Raw genomic sequence first — 17760 nt, 5'->3', positions numbered from 1 at the left:
AGAGAGAGAGAGAGAGAGAGGAAGGTGGAAAGATCAAATGTCGATTGGAAAAAAAAAACTTGTTGCATTTTCACCCCTGCAATTAACGTGGAAATTTGCTATGAGAATGTGCCCTAATACTGTAGCTTTCTTTATTGGTGTGCAGATCTACGGCAGACACTGCCATACATATATGCCAGCAGGGACTTGTGAGGAAATGGATGGCCCTTACTCATTTTCAATAGAAAAGCTCTAGAATTTCCTAAGAAAAGTCATAAATTCTCCAAAGATGTCTCAGTCATTTTTTTGGTTTTAGCTCAGCTTCTGTCTGCAACTGTCTCTAAGAGTTGACTAAAAATACTTCTGCAAAATAGAGTGGAAAGAAAAATGATTATTTAAAAATAACAATAATAGGAAGAAAATACCCCTTGAAAAGAGCTGGTGCCTCCCTGCCACCTTCTCTGCCCTCATGTCAAGTATTAATGCATTTGCCACCTACACCAGGGAAACAACAGGTGAGCTATGTATGCTCTGGCCGAGAGCCAAAACGGGGACACTGCATGCTGCCCCCACACTCAGCTTCCAGACAAATGCATCTGGACCTGTTCCATGATGCAGACGTCACTCCCCAGAACCTGAGAGGCTACAGAGGTGAGACTCAGCCTCCTTCTTGACCTGACAGGATGCAGGTTCCTCTGTGCTAGCTCACACATGTCGTTTTCATGGTCAGCCCTGAGATGCTGCCTACAAAGGCCACGCTTACACACAAGTTTCAACTCACTGAGTTCCACATCTAAAGTCTTCAAGAAACATGGCTCTGGGGTCAGGTGTTCTCAACAACTAAACCACAGAAAACGATCATTCTCTTGCTTGGAGTCCTGTCCAGATGTGTCCATTTTAGACTCAACTTAGGAGGCCCACAGGCACCAAAATCTCTGCCAGGGACTGCTTGAGGCATTTCTTATAATAAAGCCACCATTGTTGTAAATATCCTCCAATCTCAGAGACAGACTAGTCGGAAGGAGTCCTAAAGATCTTCCCAGTAAACATACTTCTTGCTGAGGTCATGTTTCATGAAGCCAGGCTATATGCTGGTCTTGTCCATCCTTCTATCCCAAACACCTACCATGGGGCTCACCACAGATTCTCAGTCAACACATGTCTACTTTATAACAAAGGAGCCCTGTAGTGTAGTGGGTTCCACGTTAGGATGCTAACCACAAGGTCAGTAGTTTGAACCTGCCAGTCACTCCAAGAGAGAAAGATGAGGCTTTGTAATCCCATATTTATAGCCTCGGAAAACCCATACAGAGTAACTATGAGTCGGAACCAACTCAATGGCACACAACCACCACCACCACTTTAAAATAACAATATACAATTATCAGGTTTTTTCTTGTTAAGTGCCACTGAGTGAACTCATAGAGACCCTATATAGGGTTTCTGAGGAGCAACTGGTGAATTTGCACTGACCTGTAGGTCCAGTGCTTTATCCCACAGCGCCCTACAGGACTCCAACTGTCAGGCACACCTCTAGGAACGGCAGCCTTCTCAGGTGACAACGAGAAGGGGATTCACTCATTCATCCATGCATGACTACATACCAGGCACCGTTCAGGGTACAGATTCCACCCAAACAAAGTAGGATAGTCTCTGTCCTATGGAGTTTACAATCCAGAGATGGGGCACAGACAATAAAGACTTTAAATATGAAAAAGGTTTTAAAAATATGTATACACATATATATTGTTATTATAGTCGTCGAGTACCATCAAGTTGGCTCCCACTCATAGTGATCCTATATAGGGTTTCCGAGAAGCTGGTGGGTTTGAACCACCAACCTTGTGGTTAGCAGTCCAGTGCTTACCCTACAGCACCACATCAGGATTCTCTGTGTGTGTGAGTCCTGGCATGGGTTAATGTGCTGGACTTCAAGGTCGGTGGTTCAAACTCACCAGCCGATCCTCAGAAACCCTATACAGAGTCACTGTGAGTCAGAAATGACTACGGCATTTAACAACAACAACATACACATATACACACACAGTCCAGTGCTTATCATATATGATAAGGACTCCTGTTATGGCGCTATGGGATAAAATACGCTGTTCAAACTCAACAGCCACTCCTTGGAAACCCTATACAGGATTGCTATGAATCAGAACCGACTTGACAGCACTTAACAAAAACATATAAGCACTGGACTGTGAACCACATGGTCTGTAGTTTGAGCCCACCACTTGTTCCGCAGCAGAAACATGAGGCTTTCTGTTCCCATGAAGACCTACAGCCTCGGTAACCCTACAAAGGATTGTTATGAGTCAGAACTGACTTGAAGGCACATAACAACAACAACAATATGGATATGTGCTATGGAGTCGGTTCCAACCCACAGTGGCCCTGTATAGGGTTTCCAGGGAGCAGCTGGTGAGCTTGAACTGCCATCCCTGTGGTTCACACCGACTTTGCAGTCCAGCACATGAACCCACAGTGCAATATCAGGACTCTATGTATGTATACATATTCACATATGTGTGAATACAGATATGGTGAGATATATGAAATGTAGGCAAAGAGCCAACAAATCCTTTTGTCTCCTATTTAATCATGTGACGGAATCCTGATGGCACTGTGGATTAAGCACTGGGTTGCTAACCCAAAAGTGGGTAGTTTCAATCCCAGCCAACTGCTCCAAGGGAGCAAGGTGAAGCAGTCTGCTTCCGAACAGCTCTACAGCCGTGGAAACCCTGTGGGGCAATAACTGATTCGAAGGCAGTGGTTAAGAATGTGACCTTATGTTAGCTTTCCAGCTGTTCCCTGAAAACCTAATAAAGGTAAAATGTCAATTATGTTACTGCCGTCAAGCTGAGTCCACCTCATGATGATGCCATGTATGTGCAGAGTAGAACTTTCCAGAGGATTTCCAAAGCTGTAACTTTGGGGGAGCAGATAACCAGGAGTGTCAATAACGGGATTCCAACGTTACGCTGAAAGCAATGACATTCCACTAATAATTAATCACGGAAAAGAGAGGGCTTGAAGTTCCATCCTTAAGATTGGCAAACATAAAAATTTTAATGGCACTAAAGAATAAGCCAGACCTGGCTCATGTTTTTAAAAAAGAAGATGTGAGTTGACAGTTTTTATTACATAAATAAATGAGATCATGGATAAAAATTACTTTGCGGGAGTTGTAAGCAATTTTACCATCTAGATTAGGCGATAAAAAGTTCTTATTTTTGAAGCCACGCCATGTTGCTCAAAATTCTATTTTCAAGAAGGTACCAACTAGGTGGGTTCAGCACAGGACAAGTGGCCAGAGAACTGGTCTGGGTCTGAAAGAGGTGCAGGTCCCAGGTCTGCCACCAGCCAGCTGTGTGACCTTGGAAAAGTCATGTTATGCTGCTCATTGGCTGTTTCCCACAGAATGCCAACTCCACAAAGGCGGTGACCGGGTCTAGCTGTTCACTGCTTGACGTCAGTGAGTAAACTAGTAAGGTTCTCCAGAAATATCTGTAGCGATTATTGAACCTGGACCTCAGATTCCTCACTGAGGATGCCCTGGACTCACTATCCGAGCTCTAGGATTTTCAGATTCTCCACAATGGCGCTGTGGGATAAAGCACCGGACCCCAAGGTTGGTCTGAAATGCAAGTTGGGCAGTTCAAACTCACCAGCTGCTCCTCGGAAACCCTATACAGGGTCTCTATGAGCTGGAAACAACTCGTAGGCACTTGACAACAACAACACACCACCATCAGAGTCCCGGTGTAGCAATGCAGGATAAGCACTGGACTGCTAACCAACTGCAAGGTCAGCGGTTCAAACCCACCAGCTGCTCCTTGGAAACCCCTAAACAGGGTGACTATGAGCTGGAACTGACCTGGTAGCACTGAACAGCAGCATCCACCACTGTCAGCTGAGCTACACATAGTCCTCAACTTACGAAGAGACTTCCGTTCCAACGACTACTCCATCGTCAGTCACTTCTGCCGTGAGTCAGAATCTTTGAGTTTTCAAAGTCTTCATCATGAATGCCTGTTTGTCATAAATCTGATCTTGGTCTGGTGACACGGTGGTTAAAGAGTTCAGCTGCTAACTGGAAGGTCAACAGTTCGAACTCACCAGCCTCTCCCCAGGATACAGATGTGTCAGTCTGCTCCTCCTGTAAAGATGTGCAGCCTCTGTCCAGTACAGTTGCTACAAGTTAGAATTGATTCCATGGCAGTAAGTTTGATTCTTTTTTGTCTTTGGGAGTTGGCATGAGAATGAGAATATCAATAAATTACATGATGCAACATTTTAAATAGTACAAGTTACTAAGGATAAAATGTAACAAAAACCTCAGGGGGTCATAAGTACGAGGGACTGTGGGATAAAGCATGGGACTGCAAGGTAGGTTTGAACCACAAGGTGTGTAGTTCAAATTCACCAGCCGCTCCTTGGAAACCCTATACAGGGTCTCTATGAGTCGGAACCTATTTGGTAGCACTAAACAACAAGAGGGGACCAGGTGTATCACGAGAATGCTCATTAATATGGGAATGATGTATATATAGATAGTGCTCCGCATAGTACTAGGCACCCAGACACCAAAAGCTAGTTTGATCCAAGTCTTCCAGAGAGGGAATTAATATCCAGAATATATAAAGGGCTCGTGAAACTCAACAACAAAAACAAAAACCTTGTCAAAACAGGCAAAGGCCTTAAAGACGTTTTTCCAAAGGAGCTCTCTACAAAAGGCCAATAAGCACACGTAAAGAAGTTTAACGTCCTCAGCCGCGGCTCTCGTTCAATTCAGGATCCCAGCGACCCTACAGGACAGGGCTGGACTGCTTGGTAGTAGGGCTGTCGGTCTTTACGGAAGCAGACTACTGCATCTTTCTCCCTCGGAGGGTGTAGTCGGTTCAAACTGCCGGTCTTTTGGTCCACAGTCAGATCACATGAGACACCACTTCACAGCCACCACGCCTAGGGCCACTGTGAGTCAGAACTGGCTCAACAGAATCTAACAACAACAAAGTGCCTATTATCAACAAAACAGAAAATAACTCTTGGTGATGATAAGAAAAAAGAGGAACTGTCACCAACTGCCAGCAGACTTGTAAAATGGCACAGCTGCTGTGGAAAAGACTGTCAATTCTTCGAAAAGTTAAACTAGAATTACCTGTGACCCAGCAAGTTCACACCTAGGTCTATACCCCAAAAGCCGGCAAGCAAGGACTTAAAACTGATACTTGTTCACAGATGTTTACAGCAGCACTATTCACACGAGTCTGGAGGTTGGAAACAGCCCAATTGTTCATCAGTAGACAAATGGATAAAGAAAATGTGGTATGGCCAAACAATGGAATGTTATTCAGCCATAAAAAAGAGTGCAGTTCTGATACGTGCTTGAAGACATTATGCTGAGTGAAATAAGCCAGGCAGTAAATGATCAATATTGTATGATTCTACTTGCATGGGGTATTTAAAATAGGCACGTTCATAAAGACAGAAGAGGAGAAGAGAATTTACCAGGGAAGAAAACGGAAGGCGGGACTACTAGGAGTTATTCCTTAGCTCCCACAAGGGTTTAAGTGCTTGGCTGCTAACTGAAAGTTTCTCACTTCTAACCTACCAGCTGGTCCATGAGATACAGAGATGACAATCTACTTCTGTCAAGACTCTTTTCCTATAGCCGCTGAGTTGTGTGGAGGCGGAGGCCCGGGTGCGTTCAAGATTCGGCTCCACTTGTAACCCACTGCCATGGCTGAGGAAGGCATTGCTGCGGGGGGTGTAATGGACATTAACACCGCTTTACTAGAGGTGATGAAGACGACCCTCATCCATGGTGGTCCAGCAATGTGGAATTTGCCCCAGATAAGTACCAAGCTCATCTTTGTGTGCCTGCGTCCAATGGTGATGAGCCTATGTGTGTCGGGTTAATAGAGGCCCTGTGTGCTGAACACCAAAAATCAATTTAAGGTTGACAACAAGAAGAAACTAGGGGAATGGGTAGGTCTCTGTAAAACTAACAGAGAGGGGAAACCTCATCAAGTGGTTGGTTTAAGTTGTGTGATTGTTAAGAACTACAGAAAAGAATCTCAGGCCAAAGGCATCATCGAAAACTACTTCAAATGCCAAGAAGTGAGAAAATTAAAAACTTGGTTCTCAAAAAAAAAGGAAAAGAAAAGCCCATGGCGCAGTCCTGCTCTGTCCTACGGGGTCGCTCTAAGTCAGAGTAGACGCAATGACAGTGGGCTTATTCGTGTGTTTGCATGTGGTGCATGATGGGTATAGAGTTTCTGTTTGGGATGATAAAAAACATCTGGAAATAGCAGTGGTGGTTACACAACATTGCAAATGCCATGAAATGTAACATTCCAAAATAGTTGAAACGATAAACTTTATGCTGCACATATTCTGTTACAACAAGGTCTGGTGTCGGAAGTGCCCGATACCTCACAGCACTCTATAATCCTCCCTTGTGAAGCTCTTGCACAAAAGGAAGTCGTTCTCCTTATAAACTCCTGCTCTCTCTCTCTCCCAAACCCTCACTCCTTCCACTCCCTATCAGGCAACAGCATATCAGAATGCAGCCTGCGGCCACAAGCACTGAAATGATGGGCCCACGACCGTGCTAGCACCAGACTCCCACCAATGAGCAGCCCTGTTCTTGGCCCTACCCAGAACCCCACTTTCATGATCCAGTGGCTTCTCCACAGCTGGAGAATAAAATCCCTATTTCTCCGCCTAGGATTTAGTCTTCTACCACAGATTCTACCTTGGAAAAGAAAATGGAAAGAGAGCAAATGGAAAGTGTGGCCTACACACACTCCGAAGTCTACCTTCTGCCCTGACCAGTCAACTAAAGGTCTTTTCACGGTCACAGATGACTTCCATGTTATCTAATCCAATGTCCTCCTCATTCTTAACATCTCAGCAATGCTCAAAAGACCCCTGGTGGCATAGTGGCTTATGAGCTGGACTGATAACCACAAGGTCAGTAGTTCGAATCTATCAGCCGCTCCATGGGAGAAAGATGAGACTTTCAGCCCCTGTAAAGATTTACAGCCTCAGAAATCCTATACAGGGTTACTCTGAGTCGGAACCGAGTCCACGGCACACCACCACTATCACCGGCAACACTCAGCACAAGTGATCACTTGTCCCTTCCAAGCACACTTTCCCCTTTTGGCTTCCATGGGGACACACACTCATGGTTTCCCTCCTACCTCTGGCAACTCCTTTACTGGTTTTCCTCTACTTAATGTCTAACTCTTGCAGCTCTCTTCAGCTGACCCCTGGGTTGTCTGCTCTTCTCTGTCTACACTCTGTCCTTCGCTGATCTCACCTGGTTCCCAGAATGTTAAACGTAATCAACATGCTGAAATTCCCAATTTATAACATATGCTCAAATCTCCTCTCTGTGTTCATATATCTTCCTAGTTGAAATTTACACTTAGGCATTTCAAACGTAACAGATCCAAAGACAAACTTTTGATGTCCCCTCTCCAAATCTGATCGTTTCCTTGCTCCCACCCCATCCCACCAATTGCTCAAGACTGAAACTGGGGATTCATCCTTGAAGCCTCCATTTCTCTCATCACTAACACTCCAAACTCAATGCATCAGCTAGTCCTAACTTCAGTAGGTCTAACCTGTATCTCAAATCCGCCACTATCAGCTCCAATGAGGGCATCTAACAGCTTGCCACCATCATCACTGCCTCTGTCTTCAGCTGACTTTGGACAGCCACCACATTAGACCTGCCTTCTTCAGGAGACGTCAAACCAGGGGTGTCCGAACTCTCCCTTCCTGTGGTCCAGCCATGCTAGGCACACTTTGATTCGTAAACACACTAAGGACGCTCCTTCCTGAGTCAGGACATTTACACGGTTAGTCCCTTGTCATCCTTCAGGTCGTGGTTTCAGTGTCACTCCTCGGGGAGGCCACCCTATCTCATCAGGTACCCCACTTTGAAGCTATTTGCTTTCACTGCATCCTAGCTGTTAATGATCATTTGCAATCATATCCACTGGTTTTACTTGTTTATCATCTGACTACTTCACTAGACTGTGTCCTCCCTGAGAGCCCACACCAGATCTCTTACATTTGCCCAGGTTTACTTACTAGTCCTGAGCACAGAACTTGGCACAAAGCAGAACTCAGTAAACACTTGTCACGTAACTGACTGCAAGGTACCGTGTGCCAGGCAGGCCCTGTGTTGAGAAACTGTGATTTCTACATAAACCCTCACTCAAGTCTCCTCCTGCCTTCAAGCACATACAATACTGAGTGAAGTTGCTACCAGCTGCAGACTCTGCTCTCCCAAGCTTTACTCCCCTTTCCAACACATACGGCCATCCCAGCACGTCAGCTCTCCTCTTTGTTCCTGTGGCAACCTGAACTGCTCCCATCACTTTTACCAAACTATCTTGAAACTGCTCATTTTCATTTGTAATTCTCCATGAGACTGTATGCTCCCTGAGGACAGGGACTTGGTCTCCTCTTCACCACTCTATCCCCAGAGCCAGCCACCTAATACCAACTAGATCTGCAGTGAATCCTTTTTAAATGAAGGAATAAATGACCGTACTAACTGAGTGAAAGATGAGTCTGGAAACTTCAGCTCATTTAAAGTGGCTGAGCATTCTTTCATCATCTCCACTCTTGGTTACTGTTGACCGGTAACATACATTAAACTTACTTACATTTACATCATACCCTTTCATCTATCTTCCTGACTGCCTTCCAGAAAGCCAGACCCACTTCTTTCTGATCTTTAAATTGCTTGAAGACTGTCATAAACAGCAAGCAGACACTGATTACAGGTTTACTGAATATGTTCATGTTACTGAATTCTTCATGTTCCCTTGCATTTGACTAACAATATAAATGGTAGTGTGTAGCGTAAAAGGTTAATGTTTCTTGTTACCACAAGTGGGAAGACCACCTGACTGTGAGAATGCACAGACCAAAGCCATATTGGTCCAGTCCTTTGGGAGACCAGTGCTGGCAGCAAAGTCCCCGTCAGTCCTGGTCAGCAGGCTGCTCACAGCCACCACACGTGGGCTGAGGGAGCCAGCCTGCTTCCCTGAGACAGTAGACCCAGGCAGCCCATGGCCACCACACAGCCTCAAGGCCCCTTTTTCTGTCTTCCAGTTCTTGTTTGGAGTCCTGGTGTGGCACTGGGGGTTAATGCACTGGACTGCAGGGTCGGTTTGAACTGCGAGGTTGGAGGCTCAGGCTCACCAGTCGCTCCTTGGGAATCCTATACGGAGTCACTGAGTCAGAACCAATTTGACGGCACTTAACAACAACTTAACAAGTTCTCGGTTAACCTGAGGAGGCAGGGCTGATCAGTAGCAAAGATCCATGAAGTTAGCATAGAGGCTTAAAAACGTTTCATGTAAATTCATACCCATACCTGCTGCCGTTGAGTGGTTTCTGACTCACAGTGACCCTAAAGGACAGAGCAGAACTGTCCCCACAGGGTGTCCAAGGCTGTAAATCTTTAAGAAGCAGACTGCCACAGCTTTCCCCTGCTGACCCTGAGGTTCACAGCCAGGTGTTTTCATCATTGTGCCATCAGAGCTCCTTTAAGCCAACATGGAGCAGTGATTCCTGACCCCTAGTTCATCTAGATCACGGGTAGGGAACGTCCAGCCCATGGTCCATACAAGGCCCACGAAATCCTTTAATGTGGCCCTGCCAAGGCAAACCCAACTCCAGCCATGACCCTGGTGGTGGTGGTTATGTGTCGTAGAGTTGATTCCAACTCATAGCAACCCTGCGTAGGGTTTCTGAGGCTGTAAATCTTCATGGGAACAGAAAGCTTCATCTTTCTTCTGTGTAACTACGGGTAGTTTCGAACCACTGACCTTAAGGTTAGCGGCCCAACTGACAGCCACTACGGTACCAGAAGTTAGTTGGTTAAATGTCTGACCAAATATAGCAGGCTAATTTTTAAGTTGATAATTTTGTATAGTCCACAAATGATGTTACAAACTTTGGCAGTTTGTAACAAACACTGGACTGTGAACCACTAGGTCAGCAGTTCAAACCCACCAGCTGTTCCTTGGAAATCCAATGCAGGGTGGCTATGAGTCAGAACCGACTCGACAGCACTGTTAAGTTAAACAACAACAACAATCTAGATGAAGAGAACTCCCCAAATTCCTTCCATACCACTTTATCCCTGACTTGCCCAGAGTCTGAACCCTGTCGGCCTCACATGTCCTTTCTCTGGTGCAGGGCCTCCCAAGCAGAACTCAGTGAAGCCCTGTTGGAAAGGACACATCTCCCAGGTGTCAACAACGATGTGCCTACCCACTTCAATTTATCTCTGAAATCAAACCAACTTGGAGCCAAAAAGACATTCACTGCAATCCACGTGGTTCACCCAGAACATCTGACACGGTTAACAAGAAACAAAGTGACTTGAGATGTCTTGGCTCCCCTCTGTTTATGAGTTGCTGAAATAGTCCAAAAACAGCACGTGATAAATAATTGACAGCCCAAAGCTACGCTTCTCTCGCAGTTTGGCTGCGATGACCGAGGTGGGAAGTATCATTTCTCTTCTCCTCATGAGGAAGCCGGCTCTCTGCTGGCTGTGTTTCCACAGACTGAATGCCTCAATGCTGTCAGCCCTGTCAGCCCATCTCCTTCCCCAGAAATACCAACCTCGGGGATCAGATGTTACCCACACTCACTGTTACCTGTTACCCATCTGGTTCACTTAAAACAGCAGCTGGTGAGACAAGCAGTCAATATCAATAAATGCCCTTCCTCACAGACTCTGCTAGCGTAAGAATCAGCAACCAAGTGAGGGAGGCCAACTTCTCCACCAACTTCCGATTCAATTGGCGTCTGACCTGAATCGGACCTACTTTCAATCCGGGGTCATCATCACTGGAAATGACAGTTAACCATGTATGTCCTGCCCACCAGCTGCTCCTCAGAAACCCTGGACAGGGTCACTCTGAGTCACACCAACTTGACGACACTTCCCAACAGCAAAAGGTTGCCTCCTACTTCATGAGACGCTTCCCTCATGATCTTCCCCACAGCTCCACGAGGCAAGTGGCCTTAGCCCTATTTTATACACAAAGAAACTAGAAGGGCTGGTTGTAAGTCTTCTGGATGGAAGGTGTTCGCTGCCCCTCATGTGAGCACCTGCCATGGGAGAGACCCTCATTATCCCTTGTGTTTCTGCCTATCATGGGACAGACCCTCACTGTGCTTCATGTGAGTATCTGCGTGGGAGAGAGCCTCACTGTCTGTCCCTTATGTGAGTGTCTGCCATAGGAGAGAGCCTCACTGTCCGTCCTGTGAGTGCCTACCGTGGGAGAGACCTTTGCTGCCCCTCATGTGAACACCTGCTGTGGACGATCTAACCCAACAGTCCTCAGAGGCTCAGTCCTGGCTCTAAAAGCAAGCTCTCTGATTTCACTCAACAAGAAGTTTTTGCAGCCTTAGCATGCTTGCTGCTGCCACCCAGAGGGAGGAGAGAAATGTGGGTGTCATACAAGTCACATCATACCAGGGAGTCACAGGGCTGTGGTGGAGGTGTTAAAAATCGGGGCTGCAACCAGGGATCCCTTCCTCCAATGAGGAAACACGGAGGAGGAAGAAAAGGAGAGAGGAGGAAAGGGTGAGGAAGGGGCTAGAGAAGGTGACATAACAGGGGAGGAGGAGACTGAAGGGGAGAAGGAGGAAAAGGAGGGGCAGGGACAGGAAGAGGAGGGAGAGGAAAGAGACAAGAAACAATGCTGGGTAACATCTTGTGTACATGAGACATAAGGACATGTTTGATGAGAAAACACCAAACCAGCAGAGGCTGGGAAACCATCTTCTGGCAGGCACTCCCTCAAAGAGAGACGCGGGAAGGGCAAGGGTCCAGTCAAGCCCCTCTACGCAGTCCCCAGCACTCTGAGACAGATGCTTAGGTTAGCCAGGTTGGCAGTCACTCCCATAAGAGATGTGAGAGCTTTAAAATAATAATGTTAATTATTTTAACTCAGTAAGTCCTCAGGGCAGGGGGAAATTCAGTAAGTACAAGAAGATATTCATAGCTTTAAGCACATTTCTAAAGAAAGAGATGCGCTTTATTAATTCCCATCTCTTATTGACAGACTGTTTCTTGATACATTTTCCTAACACTGAAAATGGGTCAAACTTTGTCCATCAGATCCCCCCAGATACTTATAAGAAAAGGGAAGAAAACAAAAGAGAAGCGAGAAAGCGAGGGAGCAAATACACCAGAGGAAGGGACTACAAAGTAAGAGCCACCTCTGTCCCCACTTGTTCCACAGAGACACTGGCTGGAGGGGCCCCTCACAAACAACCTCTGCCAGGTGGCAGGTCCATAAGCACCCATTGGTTTCTCTCCTGTCACTCATGCTTTCTGGTCACCAAATCAGTCCACACCTCCGCCTGCCCAACAGTAAGCTCTTGCCACTGTGGTATAATCCCAGTCTTTAGAACACTCCATCTAGCAGGGGCCCTGGAGAGTCCCTGGTCTGAGACCATCACGGGGGTCTTCAGGACCCAGAGAGGAGAGTGAGAGGACAAGAAGTGAGGAGCCAAGGCTTAAAGTTTGGAAGTTATTTAAGGTTACGTCAATGGGCATTTGCATGAGCGTGGGTTAAAATAAAGTGAGAAATGTGTCAGTAAGCAATTCCCAGCATGTAATCCATCTAGTGTAAAGCTCTCATCATCATTATTTTTTTTTTTGAGTTGGATTCCAGTGGGCGGCCAATGTTCCAAGGGAGGTCAAAGCCCAGTAGCCTTGCTTCCTGCTCCCCAATGGGTAGACTTCAAAGATGAAAGAAGTAAACCAATCTCAAACAGGAGGCATTGTTTGGCACTTCAGAGTCCACAGCCTCACAGGTTAGATGGAGGGCGACCAAGGTATGGGACTACTCTGTGAGGACTACCAATCATTGTGAAAAGGTCAGAATACAGATCACCAGAAAAATAGCCCACGTTCCCTCCCTACCCCACCTTTTCATAACAGCAAAGAAAATAGGATTCACATCTCAGCTGAGGGGACATGCATCATCGCTCAGACAACCTCTCTCTGAGGCAGGTAATATCAAAACAGGAGCATCTTTGTGCCAAAGCCATCAAGCCATTCCAAACCTTGGGGAGGTCACTGCAGCGTCTCATGGGGTGTGCCAACAGAACCAATAACCTTTGGAGTCGAGCAGGCCTTTGCCCACAAACAGTTTAATAGGATTTGAAAAATAGGCATTTATTCTAAACAAAAGAACAATAAATGCATGTGGCTCTGGGCCACCAGACAGGTGAAATCCCATTTCCAGGAGCTACGCCCCAAGGTTTGATGCTCTTAAAAAGGAAGAGGGAAATGAACGCCTTTGTTCATTTTCCAAAGGCTGGGACTGATGTCCCATCTGCCTTTCAAAGCGCTCTTTGACTATTCTAGAGGGTGGGGACCAGGCGTCTAGGGGTCTCCCGTGCAAAGCCTAGGAGGGGCTCCAGAGGAACCAGATACCTACTGTTGGTCTTCATGCACATCTATCCTGCAGCACAACGTCAAAACAAGGGACAACTGAGATTTGGAACAGAATCATCATGTTTCTCCCAAGAGCAACACAACAAAGAAAACAAGTATTAGTGACTCAGCCGTATTAGAGAGCTATCCCCGACACTCCGGTCTTAAGCCTTTCTTAATCTCTTTCCAAAGGCAACTCAAGTAGAAAATGTTCTTGGGTGACATTAGAGCCACACTCACTGTCATAAACACAGTCTGAGATTTGGCAAGTTCAATTCTCTGAACTGATCAGTCACAGAAAGGGAGGTGGCCCTGGGTGTTAGTTTCCGACTCATGCACTTTCCTCCCTCCAGCCCGTTGCGACAGGGCCGTTGCGTGGAGGAAGGACATCACTAAAGCTCAGCTCCCATCAGATTTACCCCACCTGGTCTTGGTCTTGGTCCACCAACCCTGTGAGTCATACTTACAGAAGCCCCCTCCTCCCTGCCTCCCACCTTCAGGTCTCCAGGTGGACCAGAGACAAAAAAGAGCATGTGTTCATTGTTTAAAAAATTCCAATTCTTGCTCACATTCAAAATTGTTTGATTACTATACTAACTACCCTAGAGATCTCATTATAAAAGCTCTCTACTTTCCTTCTTTGGGAAGTGGATTAAAAAATGAAGAAAGCTTACCCATTTTTGAAATAGAGGACATGGGCTCTCTGAAGTCCTGTTTCTAGGAAAAAACCTAGTTCTTGATCGTGGGGAGCAGGGCCAGGCTTAGGGCTTCTGTTTTGAATATTAGTAAGTATGACCTAGAAGGGGAGAAAATCGGACAGCTAAGCAAATGCACATCCACACCCACTCCCTTGAAGTCCTATCTCTCATTGTACCACAGACTTGAAACTTCCATGTCCTACTGCAGACATCAGGGCAGGGGCACCAGTGTAAGTATGAGAAAAGCAGAAATAGGGACTCCAAGCAGACAGGGAATTACCAAGAGACCCAGGGGCAGCGTGGCCCTCTTGACAGCAGAGTTGTGGTAGGGAGGGTGCTGACAGGCCAGAGATACCGGGAAAAGCAGTAGAGGTGGATGGCTCTGCTGACCGCCAGGAAGCAGCAGATGCCAGCAGAGGGTAGACCTAGTCATGGCCCCCCAGTGGTGGCTTCCACCCTTACATTACTGAGTTTGGTGTGCTCCTCCAGCAGCTGAGAAATGTCGGGATCAGCGAGAGCTGGCCTGGGAAGGAATCTCACCAGACTACACAGCAACTGTTCCCACGGGGAGGGCTGAGAAACACAATCTCTGCGCCCACTCCAGGAGCCCTGGTGGCACAGAGGGTATGAACCATCGGTGGTGAACCAAAAGGTCGATGGTTCGGACCCAGTGGCAGCTCTGTGGGAGAATGATATGGCCATGTGCACCCCCATACAGATTATAGCCTTGGAAACCCTTGGAGCAGTTCTGCTCTGTCCTAATCAACTCCATCCACAGCACTGGGGTGATTTCCTTCTCTCCCCAGACTTGGAATTTGGCTCAATGGTTTTAAAAGTTTAAATTTTTAGTCTTAAAAAAATCTGACAACTCATCAGGAGAAAAAGTTCCAAGTTGAATGTGTTATGTTGTTAAGTGTTGTCAAGTTGGTTCTGACTCATCATGACCTGGTATAGGGTTTCAGAGGAGCAGCTGGTGGGTTTGAACTACCGACCTTGTGGTTAGAAATCCAGTGCTTATCCTATAACGCCACACCAGACTTCTCAATGTGGTATGTTGTTAAGTTACGTCGAGTTGGTTTCAACTCATGGCCACCCTGTACAGGGTTTCCGAGGCTTTAAATCTTCATGGGAAAAGCCTCATCTTTCTCCTATGGAGTTGCTGACAGGCTTGAACCACAGACCTAGTGGTTCGCAGTTCAGTGCTTATTGTAGAGCACCACAATACTCCTGAGTGTGTTATTGTTGTTGTTATTAAGTGCCATCAAGTCAGTTCTGACTCACAGTGACCCTGTATAGGGTTTACAAAGAGCAGCTGGTGAGTTTGAACCGCCAACCTTGTGGTTCAAACCAACTTTGTGGCCCAATGCTTTATCCCACAGCACCACACCAGGACCCCAAGTGTGTTACTGTTGTTGTTAAGTGCCCTCGAGTCAATTCCGAGGAGTACAGGGGTTCCGAGGAGTGGCTGGTGAGTTTGAACAGCTGACCTTGCAGTTCAAACACTGACCTTGAGGTCGAGTGTTTATCCTGGGGCACCACAGCCAAGTACAAATACAAATCTCTATTACAGAAGTTACTCTCTTAAACTCACAAGTCAAATAAAGCATCTGTCAAACAGAAACCTACTTCTGACTCATCTAAAAGCCATGCAAGTGTCTCTAGATGTGTTATCTATGCTTGCTGAAAGTCAGCAGTCCTACAAAATACCCACTGATTAACCAAACCCCAAATTTTATAGACATCTTGAAATCAGTCTCCAAACGGAGCTGGAGCAGTTAATTGCTAGTTCTCTGACCTATGAGTAAAGGGAAACAGAAAAGTAGAAAGTACACAATGGACAAGAGGCTGAGAAATGAAATTCAGGTGGGCCCCCTTGATTGAACCACAGCCCATCAGCTTTATAAAAACACCTGGCTCTTGTCTGCACCATTCATTCTCCAGGTGCTCCTCCAACCTCAGGTACCTCTCTCTGCCTTTCCCCTCCACTTCAGGCTCCTTCCCCATCCATCCTCGAAGGGGTGCAAATGCACAAACCAAGCGTCTGGACACTTTCTTCTCAAGTCTCTCTCTAGACCATCTCAGGCATTCTATGAGACTTCAAAATTCATCCATATACTGGAAATCCCCAAATTTCTATCTCCAGCCCAGACGTTTCCTCTAAATGCCAGACTCATCTCTCCAACTGTTTGTGGGGGGTTTCTTTTCTTTTTTTTTTTTTTTTTGACATCTCTGTGTGGTAACCTACACTAAACCTTTCAAACGTTACCCTTCATTTGCCTTGTTGTTAGGTGCCATAGAGCCAGGTGTAACTCATAGCGGCCCTGTGTACAACAAAACAAAACACTGCCTGTCTAGTACATTGTACACAGAACCAGTTAACACAACAGCCTCACAATTGTTATTACACTTGAGCCTGTTACTGCTTCTACTGTGCCAGTCCACCTTGTCGAGGGTCTTCCTCTTTTTTGCTGCCCCTCCACTTTACCAAGCATGATGTCTTTAATCCAGGGACTGGTCCCTCCTGATAATATGTCCAAAGTATTAGAGACAGTGCCTGGCTCCTAAGGAGCATTCTGGCTGTACTTCTTCTAACACAGATTGGTTTGTTCTTCTGGCAGTCCATGGGACTTTTGATATTCTTCTCCAACATCATAACGCAAATACATCAATTCTAATATGGTCTTCCTTATTCACTGTCCAACTTTCACATGCATATACGACTACTGAAAATGCCATGGCTTGGGTCAGGCACATGTTAGTCCTCAAACTGACGTCTTTGCTCTTGAACACTTTGAAGAAGTCTTGTGCAGCAGAATTGCCTAATATAATACATCATTTGATTTCTTGACTGCTGCTTCCATGAATGTTAATAGTGGATCCAAGCAAAATGAAGTTTCTGATAACTTGAATCCTTTCTCCATTTATCATGAGGTTATTTATTGGTCTAGTAGTAAGGATTTTTGTTTTCTTTGCACTAAGGTGTAACCCATACTGAAGGCTGTGGTCTCTGATCTTCATCAGTAAGTACTGTAAATCCTCTTTGCTTTCAGCAGGCAGGGCTATACCATTTGCTTAGAAAGTAATTTTTTATTTTTAAAATGCCAGGATTATTTTAAAGGTAAAACAATTCAATAAAGTACAACAAAAAATAAATTTAAATCATCCCAAAATTTCAACACACAGAAAGAACCAGTTAACACAAGAGTCCAGCTATGTCTATGTAAATATGTACCAAGGAAAGACAAAAATCATTTTATAAGAATTAAGATTAAACATGCACGCTTTAAATTTAAACTATATTTAATTTTAGCTAAATTTTTAACAGAAGAAATTAAAATGTAATCAAAATAATCACTCAACTTTAGAAAAGTGTGTGTGGGGGTTGTATATAATTCATAAAAGTATCTCTAAAGTTAAAAATGTATTATACATTGCTGTTGGTGCTAAGTGCCGTCAAGTCGGTTCCGACCCACAGCGACCCTGTACAGGGTTTCCGAGGAGTGGCTGATGAGCTTGACCCACCGACCTTACAGTTTAAACTGACTTTGCAGTCCAGCACATCAAAGCGCCACACTAGGACTC

At 45.7% G+C, this 17760-nt stretch overlaps 1 protein-coding gene and 1 pseudogene across 1 annotated transcript in view; one reads left to right on the top strand and one right to left on the bottom strand.

Annotated features, from left to right (window-relative positions):
- The window catches only part of TTC7B (tetratricopeptide repeat domain 7B), a 345238-nt gene that overhangs the window by 234630 nt on the left and 92848 nt on the right, over positions 1-17760 (bottom strand). Inside the window, exon 5 of the mRNA XM_006839635.1 lies at positions 14155-14276. Coding sequence (XP_006839698.1) covers positions 14155-14276 — 122 coding nt within the window. The remainder of the gene's footprint in view (positions 1-14154; positions 14277-17760) is intronic.
- Positions 5728-12335, top strand: LOC102821105 (annotated as a pseudogene).

This window comes from Chrysochloris asiatica, unplaced genomic scaffold (assembly GCF_000296735.1).
Source record: "Chrysochloris asiatica unplaced genomic scaffold, ChrAsi1.0 scaffold00025, whole genome shotgun sequence".
Classification (NCBI taxonomy): Eukaryota; Metazoa; Chordata; class Mammalia; order Afrosoricida; family Chrysochloridae; genus Chrysochloris; species Chrysochloris asiatica.
The sequence above is the reverse complement of the archived record's forward strand: the minus strand, read 5'-3'. Positions and strand labels throughout refer to the sequence as shown.